At 39.1% G+C, this 27932-nt stretch overlaps 1 protein-coding gene across 1 annotated transcript in view; it reads right to left on the minus strand.

Moving 5' to 3' along the window:
* The window catches only part of LOC124777488 (E3 ubiquitin-protein ligase UBR5), a 344177-nt gene extending 328183 nt beyond the window's left edge, over positions 1 to 15994 (minus strand). Inside the window, exon 1 of the mRNA XM_047252926.1 lies at positions 15809 to 15994. Within this exon, the coding sequence (XP_047108882.1) occupies positions 15809 to 15870 (62 nt within the window). The 5' untranslated portion in view covers positions 15871 to 15994. The remainder of the gene's footprint in view (positions 1 to 15808) is intronic.
* Between the last annotated feature and the right edge of the window lie 11938 nt (positions 15995 to 27932).

The following is a 27932-nucleotide window of genomic DNA, read 5'->3' on the forward strand; positions in this document are numbered from 1 at the left end:
AAGTTTTCTCAAGTGAAATTCCCTGGTATTTCCCTGATTTCCAGGTTTAGTAAAAACGTAAGTTGACAAAAAAATGTAAGGACTTACGTATTTCTCAGTCTGTGAGTAAAAATCTTAATTACTAGCATCGACATATTTTGTGATGAACTGTTTTAGGCAGAGAAAGAAAGCCAAATCATGTATATGTTTCATTAAGACCACTAATGTTATTTTATTTCAATAAAACGAAACACATTTGGTGACAAAAATATGCATTTCCAAATTTGGTGACAAAAAAAAAAAAAAAAAAAAAAAAAAAAAAAAAAAAAAAAATTCCCTGGAGTCATAAGACAGTTTTAAAACAGCTTCACTGATTTCAGAAATAACCTCAGTAAAAAGTAGACCTCTTGAAAGAAATGTATAAGGCAGGGAAAAGTTAAGTAAACAAACACCAAAGGTGACTATCAATAAGATGTTGGTTCTACTATGTTCATTATTGCTGGTTATAGCTCACTGTGTTATGTCTATTATTTTACAGGTATTGTGAGATTTTTCTATCAAGAAATACACGAGTGCATAGAGTATGAACTGCCACAATTTTCTTCTCTGTATTGCCCATAGTTTCTAATATATAAACTATTTTCGAATCGTCAAAATGTACTATAATAAATAAAATATCCATAAAATGCCACACTGTACAATGTACTTGTGATACAGTCACAATTCCTGAAAGCCATCGCCCATAGCCTGCCAAGGGGCACCATAGTTCTAGGTCCACAGACAAACCACCAAGAGCCGCCGCATTATGCTACACATAAACAGACCCAACCTGTCAGCAGATCAGTGAAACTAGATCCAACGGGCAGGGCCTGCAGATTAGTGGAAAACAATGGCCTTCAGATCGGCAGGCCCAATCCATTTGAGATACCCACAAAAATGACCTGCAGTTTTGGCCCGTCTTTAAGTCTACTTGTGTGGCCAGCTATTCATACGTCACAGACATCATGTCGATTAAATGAGACCACGGTGGTCATCCATGCAGCAGACAACTTGTGTGAATGCTATGAGAATCCATACTATTTAGGACAGGTAGCAACTCACTGTACAGACGATCGCCGAGCCGCAGACAAGCACATAGAAAAGACAATCACATTCTCAACAACTAAGTTTTTGACCATAGCCTTTGTCAGAAAACGAGAGCACATACACATACACACTCACCCAGACACAACTTGTGCACACATGACTGCTGTCTCTGACTGCTGCATCAACAGCCTCCGAGACTCAGATCCGAACAAACCACTCTTCACATCTCCCTGCCTCCCATCGGCAGCTGCTATGCTAGTGGCAAGAAGTGGGGGCAGTGCTGGTAGCAGTCTCAAGGAAGTGGTACAAAGGGAGAGAAGCAGTAAGAATGAGGGAGTAGGGAAGCAATGCATGTACTCAGTAAATAAACCAAAAATAAGATTTTTCCAGTTTTTTTCCAAATTTTCCTGGTATTTCCCTGACATGTTTGAAATTCCCCAATTTCCAGAACTTGTGGCAACCTGTTACCATGTGCATTTTAAAAGATGTGCATTAACTGCTCAGATCAACACCCTCCGTGATCTTGACCGCATCGCCAACAGCACAAACAGTAATGAGAAAGGTCTCAGTCAAATTTTTGAACAGAATGGAGTTGTCAGAGAAACCTCTTTCAAGGCTGGCATTGCCGTGGAAGAGAGTGCAAACAACACTGACAAATCTCCTCGTATTTTTTGTCCACTCTTGTTCCCAACAACCATAATACAGAACTGATTGATGCGAACAAAATCTACATAAAATTCTTTAAGGACTTCCTTCACTGACATGGTCTCTACTAGACTTCAGAACTCATGGGCAATGGCATTAGCCTCATGACCAACAAAGCAATTTAAGGTAGTGAGATGTGTCAATGCCATGCCTAACTGTCTCATCTCATGGTTGACATCAACTGCTACTTCTTGGATTGAACATGGAATGCCCTTCGTAAAGAAATTAGCCAGGGATATTTCATCCAGAGTTTTGGATTCCATATTCTTTATAAATGTAAGGCACTCATTCCTCAATGCCAAGACAACTTCCTCCGATATGTCACACTGACCCAGAGTATTTTTGGTTTTATCTGATGTCCACTTTACGAGGCTGTAACTGATTTTGTTATCATTCAGATCTGTTTCGCAGGTAGTCTGTTTCTACAAATTTCTGGTTGGACAAATTTTCTAATTACATCTCTGACAATATACTGGAAGGAATTATAGAGAAAAGGAGTCATGGGAGCATCTCATTAAAATTTAGTCATAAACCTGAGCAACAAAAAGGGCAAGATGAACTATCAGCATCTCAAAGACTTACACACTACCTGGGGTAACAAAGACTCTTAGGAATTCTAGTAGTGACCTTAGGTTTTTGTGTTACCTACCTCTGTTCCTTCTTTACTCTTTTTATTTATTATTTATTTACATGGAAGTTCCATAGGACCAAATTGAGGAACAAATCTCCAAGGTCATGGAACGTGTCAGTACATGAAATTACAACATAAAGTATAACAGATAAAAATAAAATGTTTATGAACCCAAAAGAAGACAATCCATAAGTTTACTTAAACACAATCAACAATGCAAGAAGAATGAACTTAATTTTTCAAGGAACTCCTCAACAGAATAGAAGGAGTGACCCACGAGGAAATTCTGAAGTTTCTATTTGAAAGCGCATGGATTACTGCTAAGATTTTTGAATTCGAGTGCTAGCTTATCAAAAATGGATGCAGCAGTATACTGCATACCTTTCTGCACAAGAGTTTCTCCTTCCTTTACACTTTTTTAAATGTTTGCTGAGCCCAGACTGACACTATTTTATTTTCCTCCTACTAGACAGCACAAAACTTCTTTGGGGAAACAACAGGTGCTTGTAATATTGCTGAAACCAGCTTGGCAAGAGGAAACATTTTGAAATAGATTACATCAAGCTCTCAGAAACTGAACATGATTCCAACCAACGCTACTACAACCTGCTGCAAAGCCACCATGTTGTGTATGTAGGCCACATGTCCCAAGGTCGAACACCATGGGACCCTCTGAATTACATTTGATTTTGAGCTGGCTTTTCAGTTCTCTTAGGAATGCCTTATTAACATCAAGGCCGTCCACAACTCTTTTTGGTGAATCACCATCTCACTGCTCTTCACCCAAAACATTTGAAATAGTTTTCCATTCATCTGGTAGGTTTGGAATCTGAAGCCTTCTCTTTTTGTGTCTTCTGATTAAGCTCATTCCTACGCTCTTCACAAACTCAAATCTTGACATTGTATCCTTATGCAAATACATACTATTTGTGAACCTCAACTGACTTGTATTTGAAAATAAAATATTGCCAGTGGCCACCTCCTCATTCAGCGGTTGGCTGAGTAGTTGCTGCACTTCATGTTTAGAGCAACTATGCCACATTTCATAGCATTATGGAGACAGCTTACACTACACTCGTTCGACCTCCGTTAGAATATTGCTGCGCGGTGTGGGATCCTTACCAGGTGGGATTGACGGAGGACATCGAAAGGGTGCAAAAAAGGGCAGCTTGTTTTGTATTATCACGTAATAGGGGAGAGAGTGTGGCAGATATGATACGCGAGTTGGGATGGAAGTCATTAAAGCAAAGACGTTATTCATCGCAGCGAGATCTATTTACGAAATTTCAGTCACCAACTTTCTCTTCCGAATGCGAAAATATTTTGTTAAGCCCAACCTACATAGGTAGGAATGATCATCAGAATAAAATAAGAGAAATCAGAGCTCGAACAGAAAGGTTTAGTTGTTCGTTTTTCCCGCGCGCTGTTCGAGAGTGGAATGGTAGAGAGATAGTATGATCATGGTTCGATGAACCCTCTGCCAAGCACTTAAATGTGAATTGCAGAGTAATCATGTAGATGTAATAATGTCTGGTTTGCCATAAAGGTGTTATGGAGAGTTCCTAAAGACATAACTTTAACTGATGATTACAGTGAAGAAGAAAAAGTGATGTTTTACTAATGAGTTTGCTCAGAGGTTAATTCAACTAGCAAGTACCATGAAATTAACTACTTAAAGAACTATTTGGCCAGACTTGCTTGGACGCTTTTAAGAAACATAAGAAGCCTGTAACAAAAGGTCTGAGAGGAATAATGTTTTATCATTATTCTAAATATAAAAGCCCTTTTATCAAAATAATACCAGGAAATTCACTGTGTCCAACACATTATTCTCAAACATTTGTCATTAACAAAGAAGGGGTTTGTGACAGTCCAGATAAAGAATTTTGTGACTCATCAGAAACTATTAAAAAAGTGAAATTAGCTTATGAAATCCTACATGTATCACCTGCTACTAAAATTGGAAAAGTTAAGTGATAAAAAGACTTTTTGCACTGAACACAAAAATTGAGAAAGTGGCAACTACTGTCAAAAAGAATGTGTAAGTCTCATTTCAAAAGAGAAGTTGCATTAAACCAGATGGAATTTCTAAAAATTCCATGACTGAATGTAATGATTTGATGGAAAAGCTAATAATTAAACGTCTTATTTTGAGCAACATGGATGAAGTTAAATCATCAGGTTTACTACTGAATTCTTGGAGTCGAACTAAAGTTAGTGCAAATATAATGTGTAAGAACATGTGATTAAATTAACACAGCAGTTAGTAAAAGAGCAGGGAATTTTTACCAGCATTAACAAAGAAAAATGCACCAAATTTGACGGACAAAAACATGGTTGAATAGGTACTAGGTTTTATGAGGATGACAATTACAGCCATTTGATGCTTTGCAAAAAAGAAAGAAAATGGTACTAAGGTTCAGAGACAAAAACTATTTATACTGTATGATTTAAATGAACTATTCACTGAATTCAAAAAAGAAAACACTGACATTAAAATTGGAAGGCTAAAATGTTGTGAGTTAGGACTAAAGTGGTATCATATTGCTACAGGGGCACCTAGCACCCATAATGGTGTGTTTGTTTGTATCACCAGAATGTAAAGTTGATGATAGATGGGGCCAATCTTATTGTCGACTATAAATATCTTTTGGAAGTTCTGGTTTGTAAATTGACAGTTACAAATGTATGATCATGGGGAAAATATCAAAACTTCATCAATGTGGAAGTCTTGTACCACTGACAGTTCCAAATATGGAGGTAGTGGCTTGCATTTATGGCCTACTGTGGTGGGACTCCCAAGGTTGATAATATTGAGTGTTAAAACCAAGATGTGCATGTTACATTTTACCACCTACCAGAACCAAGGCTCTCGTTTAAAAAAGTTGAAAAGCATCAAAACCTGGATGCCTATTAAACATGTATTGAAGAAGCTGCCCCCCCCCCAATTTACACCTACGTCAGGGCAAACTTTTAATCGAACACTCAAAGTGTGTGAAGAAATTCCTATGTTGTTTAATGAGCAATGTAGTAAAAACAAATAAGAAGAGAACAAGACAATGTAATTAGGTAGCTCATTATTTTTTTTAAGTGATCACAGATTTGTTCAAATTATGTAACTGATACACTTTATCCATTAGTCCAGATATTGCAGATACTAAGAAACATATCTTTTACTCATATTGCTATTTTTTCCATAACTTTTCACTGAATCTCAAGTTGAAATTTATACTGAAGCATTTGATATAATCAAGGTCTATCAAGTGTGAAATTTTCAGATTCTAATCTGGTCTCCTAACAAAGATACTGCAGGTCAAAGAAGGAAAAATTCAAGACGTATTTTTTAAAATAGTGCATTTTTTAAGTGTAAGTGTCTCATCAATGATACTCTATAAAAAGTAACTACACTGTGTCATGTAATAGCACAAAAAATATTAAGGATGGGAAATTACTATTCCTTTGGCAGAATACTGTTCAGAAAGGGAGGGGTTTTTTTTTTTTTTTTTTTTTTTTTTTTACCAATAACTTCGAGCCATTACAAATATATTAAGGAGTACATTCAGCAAGGTGATCATGGTGTGTGCTGAACTAAATGCTTCTTATTTGAAAGGTCTGGGGCAACCATTACTAAATAATTTAAAAAACCACAGATGCTTATAAATGCTAAAAACTGCTTGCGGCCTGCAACAAAAATGGCTGCTGTTTCTAAATGATAACCAATAAAATATTTTTGAGTCCACCAAACAAGAGGGACTTCACCTAACGAATATCAATTTTTTTCTAACATTGTCAAGCAACCAGTCTGGACAATTTGACATTGCTTGACTCAAATGTAAACCACACCAAACACATCACAGATCCCTGCTGGTAACATTGTCGGCGAGCATACATGTGCAAGACATTCCGATGCCAAAACTCCGGTGAAGAAAAGTCTCACAGCACAGAGTTGAGAGAGAACAGTGATTAAAGAAGGAAAGGCCGGATTTCAAGCCAGAGCACATATATGCAGAAGAAAAGAAGGGAATCTGATAGAGGTGAGTAATAAAATACATGACAGATGGGCAGCACACATTCAAGAGTTACTGAACCCAGAAGTAGAAGGATTAGAACAAGACAAACTGGTAGAAATAAGGAAGTGATACAAGCCATTAAGACCTTAAAAAACAATAAGGCACCTTGAGAAGATCAGATCCAGGCGGAACTTCTCCAATACGGTGGGGAAGCACTTTGGAAAGCAATACACAAGTAGTACTGAGCATCTGGTAGGAGGAGAGCATGCCAATGGAATGGAAAACAGCTATTATGTGCCTCATACATAAAAAAGGAAATACTCTAAACTGCAGAATTACTGAGGAATATTCCTACTAAATACTACATATAAATTGTTTTCCAAGATCCTAATTGGGATGCTTACTCCCTATGTGGATAAAAGAATAGGATATCCGAGTGGCTTTAGATGAAATAGGCCAACAACTGACAAAATATTCACATTATGTATACTACCCGAAAAATGTTATTAACATCAAATAAACATACAGCAGCTTTATATCGATTTTAAACAAGTCTATGATAGCATCTCAAGAATGGCAATGTGGAATGTGATGGAAGAGTTTGGAATACCTAAGAAGCTTGTTAAACTTACTATGATGACCGTCAGTGAAACCAACTGTAAAGTAAAAATACAGGGCAAAATTTCCAGAGAAGTGAAAGTGGAGATGAGACTGAGACAGGGCTATTCAACCTCTGCCTAGAAAAAGTCTTAAATCAGACAGAGTTATAGAGGAGGAACCATTTTTAATCATTCACTGCAGTACCTAGCCTACGCAGACGACGTGGCAATACTCCCACGAAACACTGCTGTGCTGGCTGACACCTATCAACAACTGGAGAGAGAGGTACAAGGGAACTTGGCCTTGTAGTCAATGACAAAAATACCAAATATATGGCAATGACCAACTAGCGAAACCTACCAAATCTCATGATAGCAGACAGGAGTTTGAAAGGGTGAGAGATTTCAAGTACCTCATATCGACTATCACAGAGAGAAATGACATCAGCAGCAAGGTGAAAGCTACAACAGCAGTACACAACAAATGTTACTTTGCCACACAACCCATGCTTAGGGACTCACAACTGTCACGAAAATCTGAAATCCTAATTTACTAAACAAGTATAAGACCAGCTGATATGTATGGTGCCGAGACATGGACCACGACAGCAAATGAGGAAAGAATCCTTAGCATTTAGGAGAAAGGTTCTGTGTAAAATATACAGTACAATATACGATCAACAAGGTTAGCACATCCATACGAATGTAGAATTAGAAGAACTTTTTGAAGAAACTGACATTGTCACTACCATTAAAATAAGAAGATTGCAGTGGGCAGACACATGGTCATCATATGTAAGATGATTTTTGATGGCAAGGCTTGAGGCAGATGACAGAAGGGACATCCCAGAAAGAGATGGGTGGACGAATTGAAGAAGACACAAAAGAGCTGGGTGTCAGAGGATGGAGACGGAAAGCCATGGACGGGACAGAATGGCAGGATATTGTGACGGAGGCCTAGATCCTACAAGGGCTATAGAGGTGAGTAAGTAAGTAAGTAAGTATGGGCACAAGAGCCTTTTGGTACGGTATTAAATCACTAGTGAAGTGAAACGTGGTTGAAACATAATTGAATAATCAATTTAAAAGAACAATGATGAAATGATACATACAAAACAAACTAATATTTCTACAAAGTGATTACAGATTTGCTTTGCAGAAACACAAAAGTGCCATAATTTCATACTTCTAATGACCAAAAAACAAATATAATAACATTAAGAATAAGCCTGGAGAAAATCCAGAACGAGATCTTGGATTTCTGGAGAAAGAGGGAATTTGAAATACAGATTAAGCTGCAATTATGTCTGTCTGTCTGAGGAGTACAAAACAGAAGAAAATTGCTGCAAACTAGAAGGAAAGAGATGTGCTATGTCAATCTTGGAATGAAGCTGTGGTAAAAGTAGAACTGAGAACATCAACATCCTCTCACGATCAAGACAAAGTTCGTATGTATACTGCAGAGTGGTCTCAGTCCTGAAGAAGAAAAACCATGTTATCTCTGGCAAATTTGAATAAAAACCATAGAGTAAAATTAACAAGCCCCAATTTTAAGAGGGATGAGTTCCCTACTCCTTGATCTGCTTTTAAGAGATACATGTAAAATACAAAACAAATAAAAGAAAATATGGTAAGTAAACTGTTTATTAACTCAAAAGTAATGACCATAACTCTAAATACATTTAGTGCTTTGTGAAACGAGACAGCCAATGCCTTCATGGAAAAATGTTTGCAATTGCAACAGAACCATGATGTGCCCAGGCATGCAGCTCTTCACCAGAAGTAAATCAACGGTCACAAACATTTTTCCTCATGCCTCCAAAGAACTGGAAATCGCACGGGCAGAGATTGTAACAGTATCGAGAACCTGAAAGGTCTTCCCAGTGAAACTTCTGCAATTTACTCTAAACAACCTTGGCAATATGTGAGCCCATTCATCTGTCTTGTTTTCATTTGACTGTACCTTATGGAATACATAGTGAAACTGCCTGTTCAACACACAGACCACCACCATATTTCAAAAGAAAGCGTTGTGCAGATCATTCAAAAATGTTGTTTTAATACATCAGATTCCCAAAACTGATTATGTACAGATTATAAACATTATGCAAGGAGCCTGTCAGCACACAAATAGCCTCCAGATATACACCACCAAGAATGACAATAGAGCCTAGTAAAACAATAAAGTGAATTACAAATACTGCTATATTTGTCTGAGAATTGCATCTATTTGATAGTAGTAGTTCTATTAATGGTAAATAAATGTCGCATCAAATATTATGAGCTGGAAGTTCATACATAACATATTCAAAAAGAAAGACTGTTCTAACATCTCATCAATGACGTAGTTAGTAAGAGATGGAGCAACTCAAACTAGGGAAAAAATTGGACCTGTCCTGTCCTGTCCTTTCCTTTCCAAGCATTCATTCATGTTATGCAATTTAGGGAAACCACAGTAAACCTAGAAAAGGATAGCCAGAGGAGGATTTGAATTATTGTTCTCCCAAATATGAGTCCAATTTCCAACACTGTGCCATCTTGTTCAGTGGAAAATGTTCAAAGAATGTACAAGCAATTTACTTGGACATATGAATCACTATGAAAAAACCATATGGTTACAAAGCACACAACTATTTACACTAGCAGAACACATCTGTTTAATTCATGTTAGTTGAAATTAACTGTGTAATCCACATCAGTCTTCTTTACATACTTGCAGCAGAACATGAGTGTTTAATCTATGTTATTAATTTTTTACAACACTTAGTCACAACATTTACTGCACTTGAATTAGCTGTAGCTTTAGAATACAGTTCCCAGCATTCAACAAGCCTTCAAACCTACCACACAGCCTATAGTAACAGGAAAATTCTGTTTCTGCAGGCATCTGTTAACAAATTCGAGGCAGTATTAGTCTTAATTATTTGAAAATGAGCATTAGATTTAGATGTAATACTGATGACTAAAGTATGTCATTACAGATTAACATTCAGACTGCCATACATATGGGACTTGAAACCAGTTATGACTTATTCCAAGGCACCATAATGGCATTTAGGCTAAGTGATTTAGCTGAATCATGGAAAACGTAAAGTAGACCCTACATCAGATCAGCTCTTGAGCCAATTTGAATGTCTCAAACATTATACACAACAGCAAATTATCCTCAGTTTAATTTGGACAGATTATCGACTTCTTCCTCTTCTCACACTCATGGATCTGGGTCAATTCACATCAAGTGGTGTAGAGGTTCTCACATGACCATAATGTATTTTCAAGAAATTTTGTTTGAACATTTGCACCTTTCCAATAAACACTACTGAAGTTCCATGATCACTAATTCAATACTTGCAGAGATCTTGCCTCTTGTTTGACCCCTTTCATGCAGAGCTGCATTGAAAGCTCTATCAACAGCGTACCCATTATTTTTTGGCAACATTGACACATAATATATCCGGAAATATTTTCTTGAAAGAAACAGGACTAGAGCATCTTGTACAACTTTTTGCATTCTCTACAGTTAAATAACTAAAAGAAATTTCATGAGCAATTTTTATATAGATAATTTGAATAAAATCGGACAAAAAAATATTGGCACTTGAAAAATAATATGAAGTTTAGTTTTCTTATATCCCCCTAAGCAAGTCTTGATAAATCAGAATCTTTGCATGTGATAATTTGCTGTTCAAACATAAAATTTCTGTAGACAACTTTTGTAAAAAAAATCTCAAAAAGGAGTATTTTCAGCCCACTTACAAAAAGCATTTCCCGTAATCTCACTTAAACCATTTACATTAGAAAAACTACGTTCTAACCCACCCAAAAAACTAAATTTGGTTTTGCAATGCGAGCAAACAAGACTCTATGGAAACTATGAAGAGGTGAAGGTCCTGTGAAATCACTGACCGTATTCTGCTGGTTCTCAAATTGAATCTGACTTTTTTATTATGTTTACAGATATTTACTACACTATGAGGAAGGCAGTATAAGAAATCCTGATGAATAGGAAGTGAGATTCAATCAGCTTTTGTCATGACCCGTTTTGACACATTTAAGTCAGTTTTTCTGGGGTAATAAATTCTATGGAATTAAACTAGTTTGTTTTGTTTTAAGACACAAAAACAACTGGGGTCATACGCGCCCATGCCAGAACCTCAGGATACGAAGATGAAAAAGGAGTAAAAAATGACTACACGTTAAGCCCAATTGACAGAAGGAAAGATAGCTAAAAACATGGGACTTTGTGAAGGGTCCATAAAATACAGGACAAAGATCTCCGCTGTATATACTGTGCAGTGTTCCAGAAGCTGATACCGAAAAGCATTTGTGCCAACAATGAAGTGTAGACAAAGGCACTCAGTGTGAAGGTAGAGAAACATGGCGATGGAGCGAATCCTTAGGAAGCAAGTGAAATCCAAGATGAACACAGGCTGGCACATGAAGCCAAGGTGGTGAAGGGTTCAAACACACTGGGAAAGTGGCAGGTAGCATGAAGATAAGCCGCTGGAGAAATAGCCAAACCAAACTCCAGGAGGTAACAGAAAAGAGGGACACACCCCATACTGGCAATCAAAGGAGTCACCGAAGGAGGAGACATAGGATGGGTGGCCTAGTATGGCCGACAAATGGAATGCATATCTGCTAAGCACAAACAGTATAACAGTGGTAGTTCAGCAGCTTCTGCATACAGACTCTTAACCAGTCTAGTGTAAAAGGCACCAGTGGCCAAACGGATGCCACAATGGTGTATTGTGTTGAGGTGGCATAAGATGGACAGATGTGCAGATGCATAAATGAAGCACCCATAGCCTAGTTTCGAATGGACAAGGGACCAGTACAAACGGAGGAAGGTGGTCCTATCTGCTCCCCAGGAAGTACTGCTGAAGAAACTTGGGACATTGAGCAACAGGGTGATATGGCGGCCACATAAGACGTGGGAGGAAGTTTCCAATCGAGCATGAGCCCTAAGAATTTTTTAGTTTCAACGAATGGACGAGCAACAGGCCCAAGATGTGATGATGGTAGAAGAAACCAACTGCGCTGCCAGAAATTTGTAGAAACGGTTTTGTCAGTGGAAAAGTGAAAGCCATTGCCTATGTTACACGAGTAAAGAGGATCGAAACAACACCGTAGACACCGCTCAAGGAGACAAGTCCATGAAGAACTGCATTAGATGAGAATTAAATGAGTTATAAACTTCAAAATATAACTGTGGATTACTGAGACACTGGAGATCACAGTAATAAAATTATTGCAGAATAGCTGCAACACACATTCTAATAAAGTTTTACACTACTGTTGTATGTGTGAATTTTGGTGAAGTTAATAGCAGCCTGCCCGATATCTTTTGGAAGGGGATTCATGTTAATAAGAATTTTGAATGTGTCTTTTTTATTTTTTGATACTACTGATGTTTAATTCTGGTCCAAAGTATAGATATTTTCTGATTGCATAGTTTGCAGTTTATGTGGAACGTAGGTGTACTGATGTAAAACTGTATAAATGTGTTGTTATGGTGCATAGTGGCGTAACAACTGCTGCTTTCTTTTACAGTGAGAAAACTAGCATTCCATCACCATGGTGGCCATGCCCAAAGCTGTACAACAGCAACCATGGGTGGGTGGGTTTCTTTACCACAGGATCCTAAGCCTGATAAGTATAACCAGAGAGTCTCAAGCCTGGTGATACATTTCTTTAAGTGTTCCAAGCCAAATCTAGAAGAGGTTTCTTTTATGATCTTAACCTTTTGTTTACTCCAAGATACTTAAATGTTTCAGAAGTTTCATTAGGGTGTCACTGAATATCACAAGAAAACTGCACTGCCAGGCAGATGTTGCCACTTGTAAAAGCAGGAATAAAGTGCTAATCCAAAACCTAGCACTTTTCACTCCTTGGGAGCCAATAAAATTAATTTGTTGGGCCATGTGATGCCTAAAGCTTACAAAAGTGTCCTCCTGCTCTGTGGAAGCCTTAGAGAAGTTTCCAATCCACCACTCTTTTTTTCACACATGCATGCAGCATACTGTCCTTGCTCCAGATCCAATGTTAACATACTTTTTTCACTGTTACTAATTTTTGCCAAAAGAAAGTGCCATTTCAATTTCCGCTAACCTGAATTACTGTTGAAGAAAATGATTTTCAGTAGTTCCTGTTAGGGTATCGGTATGCCCCAGTTTAAACCTCTCTTCTTCTGACATTTCATTTTCCTCAATTTCTTCTTCACTCATGAAAGTAAGTTCAATGCCATTATGATTTCAGTGCAGAAGTGAAAGCTCTATAAGCATAAGACTCTGCCAATTAATGGGCCCTCACAACCTTGCTCTTGCTGCTAATCACTGTATTGTGCATCCAATCCCAGCATAACACAACTTTCCATGACTTGTAGCAAAAAAAATTCTGTTCTGCCCTCATTCCAAAATCTCTTTTACAATAGCACTAACTGAGAAAGTTTTTGATAGTTTTACACTATGTGCTGTAGTCAACAATAAGATAATGGGTGTGGGAAAGCTCAATTAACTGTATCTTCACATATTTAATCAGCTCCTTGATGAAAACATGAACAGTAATTGTGCCATGCCAGAGACAGTCACTGACGATATAAAAACTCACACGCTCCGCCTACCTGATTATGAGGAAAATAGACAACAAACGAAAGGACTGATACTCGACTACTTCCCTCACTAAAACCTTGCATTATATCCTGAATGCTAAATGAATTATTTTAAAAAAACCATTAGCTTAATAAGCTCATCTTCCTATAGATCAAATGTAAGGGCTTTGAGACACAAACTTTGATGTCTGGTCAATGTAACGGTGGTGTGACGGACTCCAAATTATGGATCCTCCGACAATACACAAAAATTTCCTGTAGCTTGATGTATGAAATAGCCTGAAACTGCAGATGCTACAGTTTCTGGCCCAGGACTCACTTCTCAGTGAAGTAGCATGCATTCTTTTACACTGTAGACTGCCATGCTGACATGCTCAAGTGATTTCCTCAAATCATTAGACTCACACAAAAAAGATAACACTAATTCAACCTTATTACCGGATTCTTTATGCCCTTTCATTTTTTATAAAAAGAATTTTACAACTGCAAAATATAATAAAAACATGTCAGATTCAATTTGAGCCCCAGAAGAATTTTCACTTGCCATTCTTTATTATGCATTACATGATTGCATTGCAAGACCAATATAGTTCTTTAGGTGGGATGTTCCATATTCAATATGTGACAATATTTATGGAATCTTTTGCATATCTCTTAGGCTTAGTATCTTTACATCAACAAATCTTGCATCTGCATAACCCAGCCAGTGCAATAATTACAGAGAATAAGTTTATCATACAAAATAAGAGCATTAAGTTATTAACTGGTCATTCATTGTGTGCACTTGGACCTGCAGCTGCAGCTACACAAACCATGTCCCTGTGGAATGACAAAGGAGTTCAGAGGACTGCAATCCAGGGTGTTACCAAGGATGAGCCAAAAACAGGCACTCATACAGAATGTTATGCACACAAAGAAATAATTATCACACTATGTTGTGAATCAGACGGGCAGGGATATTTTTTTTCATAATAGCATTTTCCAATACACAGAACTTTGTGAGACTTATCACAGGCTCATGAAATGCCTCTAGACTAACCAATATAAGCACAAAAACGAAATAAGATGAAAACACAGATTTACAATAATCGTTTTCTACATCTCCCAGAACAAAAAATGGTAATCACAGTGATCACAAATGTAAAATATCAACTACAATATTCTTTTCTGATGTCAGGCAGTATACAAGTATCATCAGTATCACCAATTTATTTGCCCAAAGATCCTTTCATGACAGTATACAATTTGTCAGATTAACACAATGAAATACAGGCATATGAAGATAGCCTACATGGGTTTAATGAGAAGATGGAAAGCCACATGGTTGGCAGTGATCTTATTAAGGGACCCATCCTGGCATCTACAGATTGCTTGGTATTACAACATCCAAATTATAAACAAATTACAGATGTTGAGCTTGATAAATTTCAAGGCTAGCAGTTTTCCTTGATACTTTACTCCAATTAACCTACTCCACTCTCATCAGGAAGAGGATTTCTTATTAAATTTTTCGCATATACTTACAACTTAACTAACTCAAACGTAAGAGAAAATATAAATAATATTTATAGCACATTACAAGTTGATAATAGAACCCTAAATTACGTTTTTCCACTGACCCAAACTTACTGAAATGTCTGAAACAGCCATAAAACTCTCGCATTTGGAAAAAAACTAATAATCGTAATAGTAGTGTGTTGTCATTAGTATTACCATGCAGAATAAAATACATACAGTAATAGAACAAACAATTTCTCTTAAATGAGTCTTTATCCAATTATATCTCATAACGCTAAACTATTTCTTCTTATACGCAAACAAGTAACCATCCGTTACGTGGACATCAGAGTTCAACAATTTAACGATTACACGCTACACTCAAGTTTCACGCATTCTAACTTTCTACGTCACAATATTATGAAACTTCTAACTGCCTTCACGTTTTTTGAATACCAGAAATGGATTCCTAAAATTCGTAAGCAGAAAAATATACTTTTTTCGGCTGACGAAGATGGTGGTCCTATTGCGATAGTATTGATTTTGCAATTTATGTAGACAACGTCATATCATGCAGAAACCTAAATTTATGATATTTCCAAGTTACGTATGTAAAACAAAGTCAGGCAATATCAAACTGAGTAACGACAGGTTTATCGAAAGTTTAAATCTTCAATTGATGATGTTTTACCTATCATTCAGCTGATCTTCAGTTCCTGGGAGTGGATGAACAACAAAATGCAATGACGACATTTCTTCTATTTCTTCCTGCGCCAAATGTTTTCTTTCAAATCAGATTTGTAACACACATAATTTCACACAATCCCATCAACAATCACTACATACAGCCATCTTCCACGACAGCGATCAAACTACGAGTAGATTGTGCTGCACTCTGTGTTTTCCGACCAATATATTGAAAGGACTAAGAAAATCCAACACATTATTAGAACTACAGTTTATCTTTAATAAACAACCAGTGGAGGCTTCCAAATATTGAGACTTCGTATTTGTTTTGAAACAATCGCAGATTCACATGCCACTACACATGCAACTCAACTAAGAATTTAGATATCACAGTTCGGAACGTTCACGAACAAAACAAGTGACGACATCGAGAAAAGTGTATACCGCGGTAATTCGAAACGTTGTAACAAACAGTTAAATGGGCGTACAGTTCGTGTTAGCAATGTGATAATGTTCAGATGACATCTAAAACATATTGTGCCGTGCTTCACACCAAACAGAAGCTCAATTGGTACCACAGTAATATTAGCTCTGATGTTTTCTCGGCGTATTTCTAATTTACAAAATTCTGAGGGATCCGCCACAGTCATGTCGTAATTCCTCCACGATAGTCTGGCAAACAGACTCAATCTATTCGTCGAAATGTGGTTGAGGAATTACGACGTGACTCCGCCGGAAACCCGAGAATTCTAAAAGTCATAATTATATTCGCTTGCCAGTTATGTCCACGTTGAGTAGTTAGGTTCATAATAAACATAATAACTTTGAAAAAGGGCAATTTCTTTAAGAAAAGTTGATTATATGGGAAAGCATAAGCTTCGCAGTCAGTAACAGTTGATGTTCCACAAGGACCTCTCAACTCTATGGAACATCTACTTTATCACTAATCGTGTTTTAAAATTGCCGAACAAAAAAAATTTCATGAACTGCGATGTTTTATCTGCCTTAAGCATTAGGCGATGTAGATATAAACATTATTCTGTAGAAAATTTAAATTTATATATTTTTTGGGACACAATGAGTAATTTCTTCGGATTCAACTTATTACAAGCAAATGACAGTGTTACACTGTTCTTGTACCTCTCATGATGAATCTTCTTGCGAGCAGGTACAAATTGCTAGTGGCGTTCCATATGGTTCAATTCTGGGACCACTCCTGTTCTCATTACATGTAACAGATCTCCTATATTATTCTATTGAAGTAGATATTCTCTTGTTTGCTGACGATGCAAACACCATAATCAAGCCCTGTAGAGCAATAAAAGACATACTCAGAAATGTTATAGACAATAATAACACAAAACAGGGTGAAATGTGAAACATATGTATTTGGCAACACACAGTTTTCATACCATTTGATTTAACGTACAGGAGGCATGTCAATATTTCAAACAAGAAAATTTTTAACAGAAATACAAAAGTCTACATTATTTTATATACATTTCTGAAATACAGCTACACAAATGAATACTGCAGTTTCTGGCACACTCAGATAAAATGTATAATTACCTTGTTCAAACTGTGAAACCGACGTTGATTAAATCTTCAATGGAATAATAACACTTTTCCACAAGAAAAGGAAAGTGTAATCTTTTCAATGAACTAAGATCCATGTCAAACTGTCTTTTATTTCATTGTAAATCTTAAACGATATATATAGTCAGGTGTTTGAGTATTGAGTTTTGAGAAGAGTGTTGGGAGTTCAAAATTCTCACTGTGGAGAGAGCTGCAGTTGAGCTTGAAATGGAAAGAGTTTTCAGTATTATTATTTTTATATAAGAATAACAATACTTTATACATGTACAGAGAGGGAATAGATAGTACTTTATAATCTTTTAACAGTTGTTGACAGAATACCCCAAGTTTGGTCATAGACTTGCTCCCAGTTATTCTATTTTGTAAGACTAGGAATCTATTGATATTTGTTGAATTTCCCCAGAAAACTGTGTCATTACAAATAACTGACTCAAGGTAGCAATGACACGCTGCCCTTCTGGTGTCTATGTTTGTGACACCTGCTAAAATACAAACTGCAGATGCTAAACTGTTAAGTTTATTAGTTAAGTACTCAATGTGCACTTTCCAATTTAGATTTTAATCAAGATTTAGGCGTAAGAACGTCATATGGTTTGCTCGTATCATATCCTGATCATTGCAAGTTACCTTTATTTCACTGTGTCCTAATGATTTACCTTCAAAAGTTACATTTAGTAACCATCATTCAAGTTTTTCTATCGTATTTTTGACACTTTCTCTTTTAGTTACCTCATTTTCAATTACATCTGATGTATCGTTAGCAAATAAAATTGAATGAATATCAGTAGCAAGTGATACCTCGTTTTTGTAGAAAAGGAATAGACATGGACCCAATATCAAACCTCTTGGGACTTCTTGGGAAACTGTTTTCCAGTTTGAGTAGTAATTTCTTGAAATTAAAGTTACAATTACTGTTTTTTCCTAGCTGTTAAATAAGAGTTGAGCCACCTAAGGTAGTGTCCCTGATTCCATATATCTTTCATACGTGGAGAAGAAGGGATGGTTCACTGAATCAAGGGCTTTTGTCAGATTACAGAATATTCCTGTGACCTTTTTACCCTTAGCTAATGTTGAACATATTTTTTTCGGGTAAACTGCTTTTTCCTTGTTGGAATCCTAACTGATTATTAAAAGTTATGTCAATTAATAACATTTTGACTTTATATTGCTGCAATGTTCACATCCGGCCGCGGTGGTCTCGCGGTTCTAGGCGCTCAGTCCAGAACCACGCGACTGCTACGGTCGCAGGTTCGTATCCTGCCTCGGGCATGGATGTGTGTGATGTCCTTAGGTTAGTTAGGTTTAAGTAGTTCTAAGTTCTAGGGGACTGATGACCTAAGATCTTAAGTCCCATAGTGCTCAGAGCCATTTGAACCATTTGCAATGTTTACAAACACTTTAGAGAAGACGGGCAGAAGAGAGATAGGGTGGTAATCCCCATGTTTTCTGCCACTCTCTTTCCGAATAACAGTTTTACAGCATATTTAAATAGGTCTAGAAAACATCCCCTCTCAAAAGATTGGCTTATAATAACCGACAGTCGTTGTGAAATGATATTATACACATTCTTCATTACAGATGTGGGTATTTCATATCACATATATGAGTTTCTCTTTTTTTAAAGAAAATTTTATTTATTAATCCCTTTGGTTTTTTTAAACTGTGTGTTCTGGTGGTTTTCCAAGCTCACAACATTTGCTTTGTATTGATAGACTGCCATAGCTACATCATATCTTGCTATATTTAAAAAGAATTGGTTGAAACAATTTGACATTTAAACTGCAAAGTCATTTGAAATTTAATTTGTAGATCTGTTAATTTTTCACTTTCGCTTCTGATTCTTTGAGGATAAATGTATTACTTGGTGTTTTTTTTTAGCTAACACTACAACTTTCCTGAATACAGCTTTATAATGTTTGACATACATAACAAAATCAGGATTACTGTTTCATTTTGACACATTATGTAATTCTCTCTTCCTGCCAGTACAAATTTGTATTCTTGATTCCAGAATGAGATTTTCACTCTGCACCGGAGTGTGCGCTGATATGGATCTTCCTGGCAGATTAAAACTGTGTGCCAGACCGAGACTCAAACTCGGGACCTTTGCCTTTCGCAGGCAAGTGCTCTACCACTGAGCTACCCAAGCACGACTCACGCCCATCCCCACAACTTTACTTCTGCCAGTACCTCGTCTCCTACCTTCCAAACTTTACAGAAGCTCTTGATGTAATCCTTTTAAGCTTACCGCTTACTTTCTTTTGGCAAGATCTAGGATCAAAAGTTTTATTAAATAAACTAAGAAAACAATTTAATTATTTCCGATTGTTTATGGTGCTTAAAGTGTAATGGTCTGCAGGCCAGCTTGCAATATTTAGTAAATTGAGTAATAAACCCATATTGCTTTTGCTGAATTTAATTTTTGTATACATTTCTATAGGCTTTAATTTGTCTGCTTTTGGGATCTCAATAAACAGAGCTGAATGATCCAAAATAACTTGGACTATGGAGCACTTACTTACATTTTCGAACAGATAGCTTGTAATAATGATGTGAATTCAGATCACTAGTCTGTTGTTTCTTCTAGTGTCCCCAGAAAAGTTTAACTTGAAACTAATTTATGAACTAAATCAAGAAGTTTTGCGGTATCAATGCTTTCAACTAACATACTTATGTTGAAGTCCGCTGCAATCACAACGTTTCTCTTGCTTTTATTCTAAAGGTTTTCTAGAAGATATTGGAATGTAGCTAAGAACACTTTTGTTGCAGCACATGAAGGAATTCTACACTGAAGAGTGAAAGAAACTGGTACACCTGCATAACAACATGTAGGGCAACTATGAGCACGCTGAAATGCCGCAACGTGACATGGCATGGAATCAATTAATGTCTAAAGTAGTGTTGGAGGGAACTGATGCCATGAATCCTGCAGGGTTGTCCATAAATCCGTAAGAGTAATAGGAGGTGGAGATCTCTTCTGGACAGCACATTGCAAGGCAGTCTGTATATGTTCAATAATGTTCATGTCTGGGGAGCCTGGTGGCCAGCAGACGTATTTAAACTCGAAAGAGTGTTCCTGGAGCCACTACAAAGCAATTCTGGATGTATGGGATGTCGCATTGTCCTGCTGCATTTGTCCAAGTCCGTCGGGCTGCACAGTGAACATGAGTGGATGCAGTTAATCAGACAGGATGCTTATGTACGTGTCACCTGTCAAAGTCGTTAAATAGTTCAAATGGCTCTGAGCACTATGGGACTTAACATCTGAGGTCTTCAGTCCCCTACAACTTAGAACTACTTAAACCTAATTAACCTAAGGACATCACACACATCCATGCCCGAGGCAGGATTCGAACATGCGACAGTAGAGCTCGCGCGGTTCCAGACTGAAGTGCCTGTCAAAGTCGTATCTAGACGTATCAGGAAATACATATCACTCCAGCAGCACATGCCCCACACCATTTCAGAACCCCCATCAGCTTGAACAGTACCCTGCTGAAATGCCGAGTCCATGGATTCATAAGGTTGTCTCTATAACTGTACACATCCAGCCACTCTATACAATTTGAAACGAGACTCGTCCGACCAGTCAACATATTTTCAGTCATCAACAGACCAATTTCTGTGTTGATGGGCCCAGGCGAGGCGTAAAGCTTTGTGTTGTACTGACATCAAAGGTACACGAGTGGGCCTCCAGCTCCGAATGTCTATATCTGTGATGTTTCGTTGAATGGTATGCACCCTAACACTTGTTGATGGCACACTACTGAAATCTGCAACAATTTCAGGAAGGGTTGGCTTCTATCATGTTGAACGATTCTTTTCAGTCGCTGTTGGCCCCATTCTTGCAGGTCCTTCTTCTGACCACAGTGATGTCAGAGACTTTATGTTTTACCAGAGTCCTGATCTTCACAGTACACTTGCGAAGTGGTCATATGGGAAAATCCTCATTTCATCACTATCTCGGAGATGATGGGCCCCATCATCGCTTGTGCGCCGACTATAACGTCACGTTCAAACTCACTTAAATCTTGATAACCTACCATTGTACCAGCAGTAACTGATCTAACTGCTCCAGACACTTGTTGTTTTATATAGATGTCGCCGACTGCAGCGCCGTATCCTGCCTGTTTACATATGTCTGTATTTGAATATGCATGCGTTACCAGTTTCTTTGGCGTTTCAGAGAATAAATTCTTGAAATTACTGTATTTGGATCACTAACGTTTACAGAGCAAATGTTCAGAATGTCTGGGTGCACACAGTGAACAAAAACTGAACTGCCAATCACATATTATAGATCATCTCAAAAGTTAAAATTAAACAATATTTGCTCCAAATATAATTGCTGATTTGGTTGGCGATATCAAATTACTTTACATACTTTAACTCATTGATCTCATATGGAATAATGCACCTGGACAGTTCCACTCACAGATACAAAATTTTCAATTCACAGAAACTTGCTGTAAGGAAATTTGTTGTCCCTCTTTGAACTTCATGTAGGCAACTATTAAAAAAAAACAGCATTGACCGCAGCCTCAGATCAATTTCCTGTGTTATTAATCTTTTGTGAAGAATTCTTTTTTAATAAAATAGTAGCTTCCTTTAATAAACGATTGGGAGAAAAATTTCCTAACTCTTCTAGAGGAGCATGTTGTGTAGATATGAAAATATTAGACCACCTCACATCTGAATTAAAGGTTCTGATAGACACTGAAGGTTTTAAAAACAAATTGAAACCATATTTGCTCTACAACTCTCCTGTTGTGACACAGAGTTCTGAGTAGATATTATGCATATGATTGGGCTAGATTTATCAAATTTTAGTTACAGATTAAATTTTTTTAAAAAAAGTCTGAAATATAAATGGAAAACTCTTCACTCAGAGAAAATGTATCTTATTTGTAAACCTAGTGACGCATTTCACATTGTGGCGAGTTTTTATGAATATGAGCCACAGAAAATGCGAAAACATTAAACTCATCTCAGACCCTACAAGACCACAGGAAAGACCTTATGCTTTTTGAACATCTCTAATCTATAAATAGTAGTATTCTTCTAGAGAAACTGCATTGTTATGGCAGAAAACTGAAAACCGTATATATTATCAAACCTCTTATTGGCTACAGACACGATTTTGTTCCAATGAAACAAAAATCTTACAAGTGTCCACAAAATAACTGAAGTATCATCCTTCTTAGACAGTGGCCACAAGATCACTTTGTTTGGTAATATGGTCCAGAATATTTCTTTTTGAAATCGAAACAACCTGTAAAAAGCTAGACTCATACATACACCTTATTATATTGCAAGAAGTGCTCGATTTCCCAAGTGATGGATTTGGTAGCGCTGTGCTTAGAACCATTATATTTTTGACAATATTTATGCTAAATGATTTTAGAGGAAAGATAATTATATTTGCTACTGTCATTTCACTGAATGTAAGCTTCATCCTTCTGCAAATGTAGCTTCTAATAACGATGAAAAGCGTTCAGCTGATAATAATTCACGCTTTACAATAACTAATAGTGCATCATGTGTGACATGATTTCAAAACCAAGCAGAAGAAGTGAGACGAAGAGTTATAAACATGGTAATGTTGTAATGGTAATGCTATTTGTTATATCCTAGCCAGTAATGCCACCCGAGCCCGCTGCCAAAAGGTTGGCAGCATCAAAGTCCTGACGCCGTCCGCATAAGCAGCGCCAGCGAGACAGGAAATCGCCGCAAGTCTGCGCGCGCCACTGCTGGCTTCTGGCTTCTTAAGCGCTGGAGTCGCGAGCGCTAGGACAGTTCTGTATTCGCCGCTCAGTTGTATACTCGTCACCGAATTGTGTACTTGCTAGCCAGTTGTGTGTTCATCGCAGCAGAGTTGTTGTTTGTCGTCAGCCGACGCTGACCTAGCCGCTCCGACTCGAACTAGACAGATCTCTGTAGACACGGAGTTCACTATTGTGTTTCTGTATCTTCGTCAATAAAGATAAGTACCGACTTTTATTTAATCAGAGTGTTTGGGTTTTCATCTTTCTGTTCACTGTTCCAGCGGACCGGTCGGCCCGCTATTAAAAGTGTGGCGGTGACTTCGTAAGCCATTTCTACAGCCAAGTGTTTGTCGCTACGAACGCCGCCACAAAACTGGCGACGAGGACTTCCGAACTCGTGTGCAGGGCTGGTTCAACTTGTTTCTGGTTATACTAATTATAGCGATAAAATTTTGGGGGCTGGTTTAATTTGTGTTCACTATGTCTGCCGAATTACAACGGTTGATCTTGTTACAGAGTCAGCAAATACAAAGTCTGGTGGAAGCAATCGCCAAACAAGCGGCTAATCCTCCAACACAAAAGGAACAAGCACAGGCAGCACCACCTTTCCGTGCTTTTGATGCATCACGAGAAGAATGGCGAGAATATTTCGCGCAGTTGCAGGCGCACATGACAGTCTACAAAATCACAGGTACTGAGCGGCAGCTTTATTTAATTTCCACTGCAGGCGTGGAAGTCTATCGACTACTTTGTAAGTTGTTCCCGGAATCCAAGCCAGAAGCTTTAGACTATGACGTTGTTGTTAACAAGCTTGCTGAGTATTTCGAGTCGCGAGTTCATGTGGCAGCAGCCAGATTCAAGTTCTTCAGATTAAAGAAACTGCCACATCAATCTAATAAACAGTGGTTAACAGATTTACGGGGCCTCACAGGTCAGTGCCGATTTAATTGTGTGTGTGGAGCTTCCTACAGTGATGTCATGTTACGAGCCGCTATTACTCAAAACATTGCAGATTCTCGTATTCGTGCTGCTATCTTAAAGTTGCCTGACCCGTCATTAGAGACTGTGATGAACATCATTGAAGCCCAAGATACTTTTGACTATGCTGAGTGTGAGTTAGATCAGCCACGTATTTCTCAAATTGCCTGTGCTAAGCAAGTTATGTCACGCCCGCGGCCCCATCGGCAGAGTCAGACTGTAAACACTAGCCGGCCGCGTCATGTTAAACACATTCGTCAGCCGCGTGTGCAAAATGATAAAGTTAAGTCTTGCCCTAAGTGTGTTCTTGCTCATCCTCGTGAACGTTGCCCGTTGAGAAACGCGGTTTGGCACTTTTGTCAAAGGAAAGGACACATCCAGACTGTTTGTTTGCGTAAACGCAAGAACAATTCTAGTGCTGCCCAGCCAATGGATATTCATGTTCTTCAAAGCCAGCCCGCCCAGAAGGTCGCGTTTAACGGCTCTTCCACGGTTCGTGTGGGTAATAAACTTGTTCGCAATAAGCCACCCACCCAGCCCTCTATGCGACCCAAGCGTAATTCAAACGCTGTAAAAAGTAATGTACAGACTGCAAGTGAAGGAGGAGTTGTTGTTCCATCCGCCCAACCCACGGGTTGTCGTAAGCAGCGAACACGCGCTAAACGCGCTGATTTTGTGTCTTCCGCCTCCACTGCACCGATCCAGAGACAGTGTAATAAACTATTTGTGAAGCTACGCATCCAGGATAAGACCTTCAATTTTCAATTAGACACTGGTGCGTCTGTGACTCTCATAAATAGTGCTACGTATGCGGCTATCGGCCGCCCTAAACTTTCAGCGGCAAAACATTCTTTGGTTACTTATAGTGGAGAACAAATTCCTGTGTTAGGTGTATGTAGCGTGCCAGCCACATTCCGTGGCAATACAAAAACAGTTTCATTCACAGTGCTCCGCGCTACAGACAGTGTAAACATTTTCGGATTGGACTGTTTTGACTTGTTTGGCCTGTCTATCCAAGACAATGTGTTGCAACTTAATTCTGTTGTTGTTCCTCAAGACAGCATAACCGATTTGTGTAAACAATACAGTGACATAGACGAACTAGGTTGTGCTGCGAACTTTGCCGCTCATATTACGTTAAAAGATAATGCTCAGCCTCGATTTTGTCGTGCTCGTCCAGTGCCTCACGCCCTCCGGGCACCTGTAGAAGATGAACTTCGTCGTTGGCAAACCAACGGTGTTATTCAACCCGTTTCAGCGATCCAGTGGGCTTCTCCCTTAGTTATTATAAAGAAACCGTCTGGCAAGTTACGTTTGTGTGCTGATTTTAAGTCGACAGTTAATCCTCAGACTGTCATTGATTCTTTTCCTTTGCCTAGACCGGACGGGCTGATGGATAAGTTAGGGGAAGCTCGTTTCTTTTCCAAAATTGATCTCCGTGAAGCATATTTGCAATTGCCCCTCGACGAGCAATCACAACAGTATTTTGTCATAAACACGTCGTTGGGGTTGTTCCGTTTTCTGCGTTTGCCTTTTGGTTGTGCGTCAGCTCCAGCTGTTTTTCAGCGTTTTTTGTCACAACTTCTGGCTAATGTGCCATCGTGTTGCAACTATTTAGACGATATTGTTGTGTCCGGTCGGACGCCTGCTGAACATTTCCGTAATTTGGAGTGTTTGTTTAAAGTGTTGTCTCAGGCAGGCCTACGTTGCAACATCGATAAATGTTCATTTTTCCTTACGGAGATGGAGTATCTGGGACATGTTATTAATGCTCAAGGCATTCATCCCTCCCAGTCACATTTAGCAGCTATTCGTGATTTGCCCGCCCCTCGCAATCTGCATGAATTGCAAGCAGTTCTTGGCAAATTGACATATTATATTAGGTTTATACCTAATGCATCACAGATTGCTGCACCGTTGCATCGTCTCCGCCGTAAGAATGTTCCGTTTGTGTGGTCAGCTGATTGCCAATCAGCCTTTCAGCAGCTTAAAGAGGCTTTATTCAATGATCGTTGTCTGGTCCATTACGACCCTAACAAGCCTCTGGTGTTAGCTTGTGATGCCTCTTCTTTCGGCCTCGGTGCTGTGTTGTTCTCACCGAGTCGGTAACACCGAACGTCCTATTGCGTTCGCATCTAAATTGCTAAACAAAGCTCAGTGTAATTATAGCCAATTGGACAAGGAAGCGTTGGCTATTGTGTTCGGTGTCACAAAATTCCATCACTACCTCTATGGTAGACCATTCTATTTAGTAACCGATCACAAGCCCCTGACGTCACTGTTTCATCCGTCTAAACCAGTTCCTCAGCGGACAGCTCAGAGACTACAACGTTGGGCTCTTTTGTTATCACAATACCAGTATGAGATACTGTATCGCCCTACAGCTCAGCATGCAAACGCTGACGCGCTTTCTAGATTGCCGATTGCTGCGGATGATGTCTTCGATTCCTCTGACGACTCTTGCCATCAGATTGACGCCGATGAGCATCAATCCCTCCGGGATTTTCCGATTGATTATCGTCAGGAGGCACGTGAGACAGCCACGGATCCTCATCTGAGTTTACTATCACGTTATGTTCAACGTGGTAGGCCGTCCAAGGCAAAGGACATATCGGATCCTGTGGTTCGTCGCTATTATCCGCAATGTCATCTGTTGTCTGTTTCACACGGAGTGTTGCTGTTACGCACCGAGAATGACCAGCTTCGTGTAGTGGTTCCCCAAGTGCTCCAATCCAAGGTCCTCGACTTGTTGCATCAAGGTCATTGGGGAGTGGTCCGCACCAAGCAGCTTGCCCGCCGTCATTGTACATGGATCGGCATTGATAAGCAGATTACGCAGATGTCTACAGATTGTTCGACGTGTGCCGAACACCAAGCTGCTCCGCCTCAACGCTATATTGAGTGGGCACGCCCTGCCGGTCCCTGGCAGCGAGTACATATTGATTTCGCTGGTCCATATTGGAATTCTCGTTGGCTCATCGTGATAGATGCATTTAGTAATTTTCCGTTTGTTGTGCCCATGCAGTCTACAACGTCTGCACAAACTATACAGGCGTTGACTTCAATTTTTTGTATTGAGGGTCTTCCAGAAGTTTTAGTGTCTGACAATGGTCCACAATTTACCTCAGCTGAATTTGAAAGTTTTTGCTCTGCCAATGGCATTCGCCATGTTCTTACTCCGCCGTTCCACCCTCAATCGAATGGTGCAGCGGAACGTTTTGTACGCACATTCAAGGATCATATGGACCGCCTTCGTGCTACGCACTCTCGTCAGCAGGCCCTCATCACGTTCCTGTCGTCGTACCGGACCACGCCACGCGACGGCCCTTCGCCTGCGGAGCTTCTCCACGGCCGTCGTCATCGCACCCTACTACGGTTGTTGCACCCCCCGGATCGACCCGCCGCTTCTGAGCATCGCACGCGTTTTCAGCGCAACGACGCCGTTTTTTTCAGAGTTTATCACGGTCGCCGTCGTTGGGAACGTGGTACCGTGATAAGTGTCCAGGGTCGCGGTTGTTATTCTGTTCAAGGTGCTACTGGAGTGCACAGGAGGCATCAGAACCCGTTGCGCCGCGCTGGCCGCCCGGATTCTGCCGCTCGTTCTTTGTCCACAGATTTGGTCCGCGGCGGGTTCCAGCCGCGCCTTCCGACTTCGCTGCTGCCCCCAGTGCAGCAGCATCAGCCGTCGCCGCTACCACGCCGACAGCCCGTCCCGTTGATGCCTCCCGCGCAGCTTCATCCGGGAGCGCCCCAGGTGATCGCTCCGGCGCCTGCGGTCCCTCTTCAGTC

The sequence above is a fragment of the Schistocerca piceifrons genome, chromosome 2, assembly GCF_021461385.2.
Source record: "Schistocerca piceifrons isolate TAMUIC-IGC-003096 chromosome 2, iqSchPice1.1, whole genome shotgun sequence".
Lineage (NCBI taxonomy): Eukaryota > Metazoa > Arthropoda > Insecta > Orthoptera > Acrididae > Schistocerca > Schistocerca piceifrons.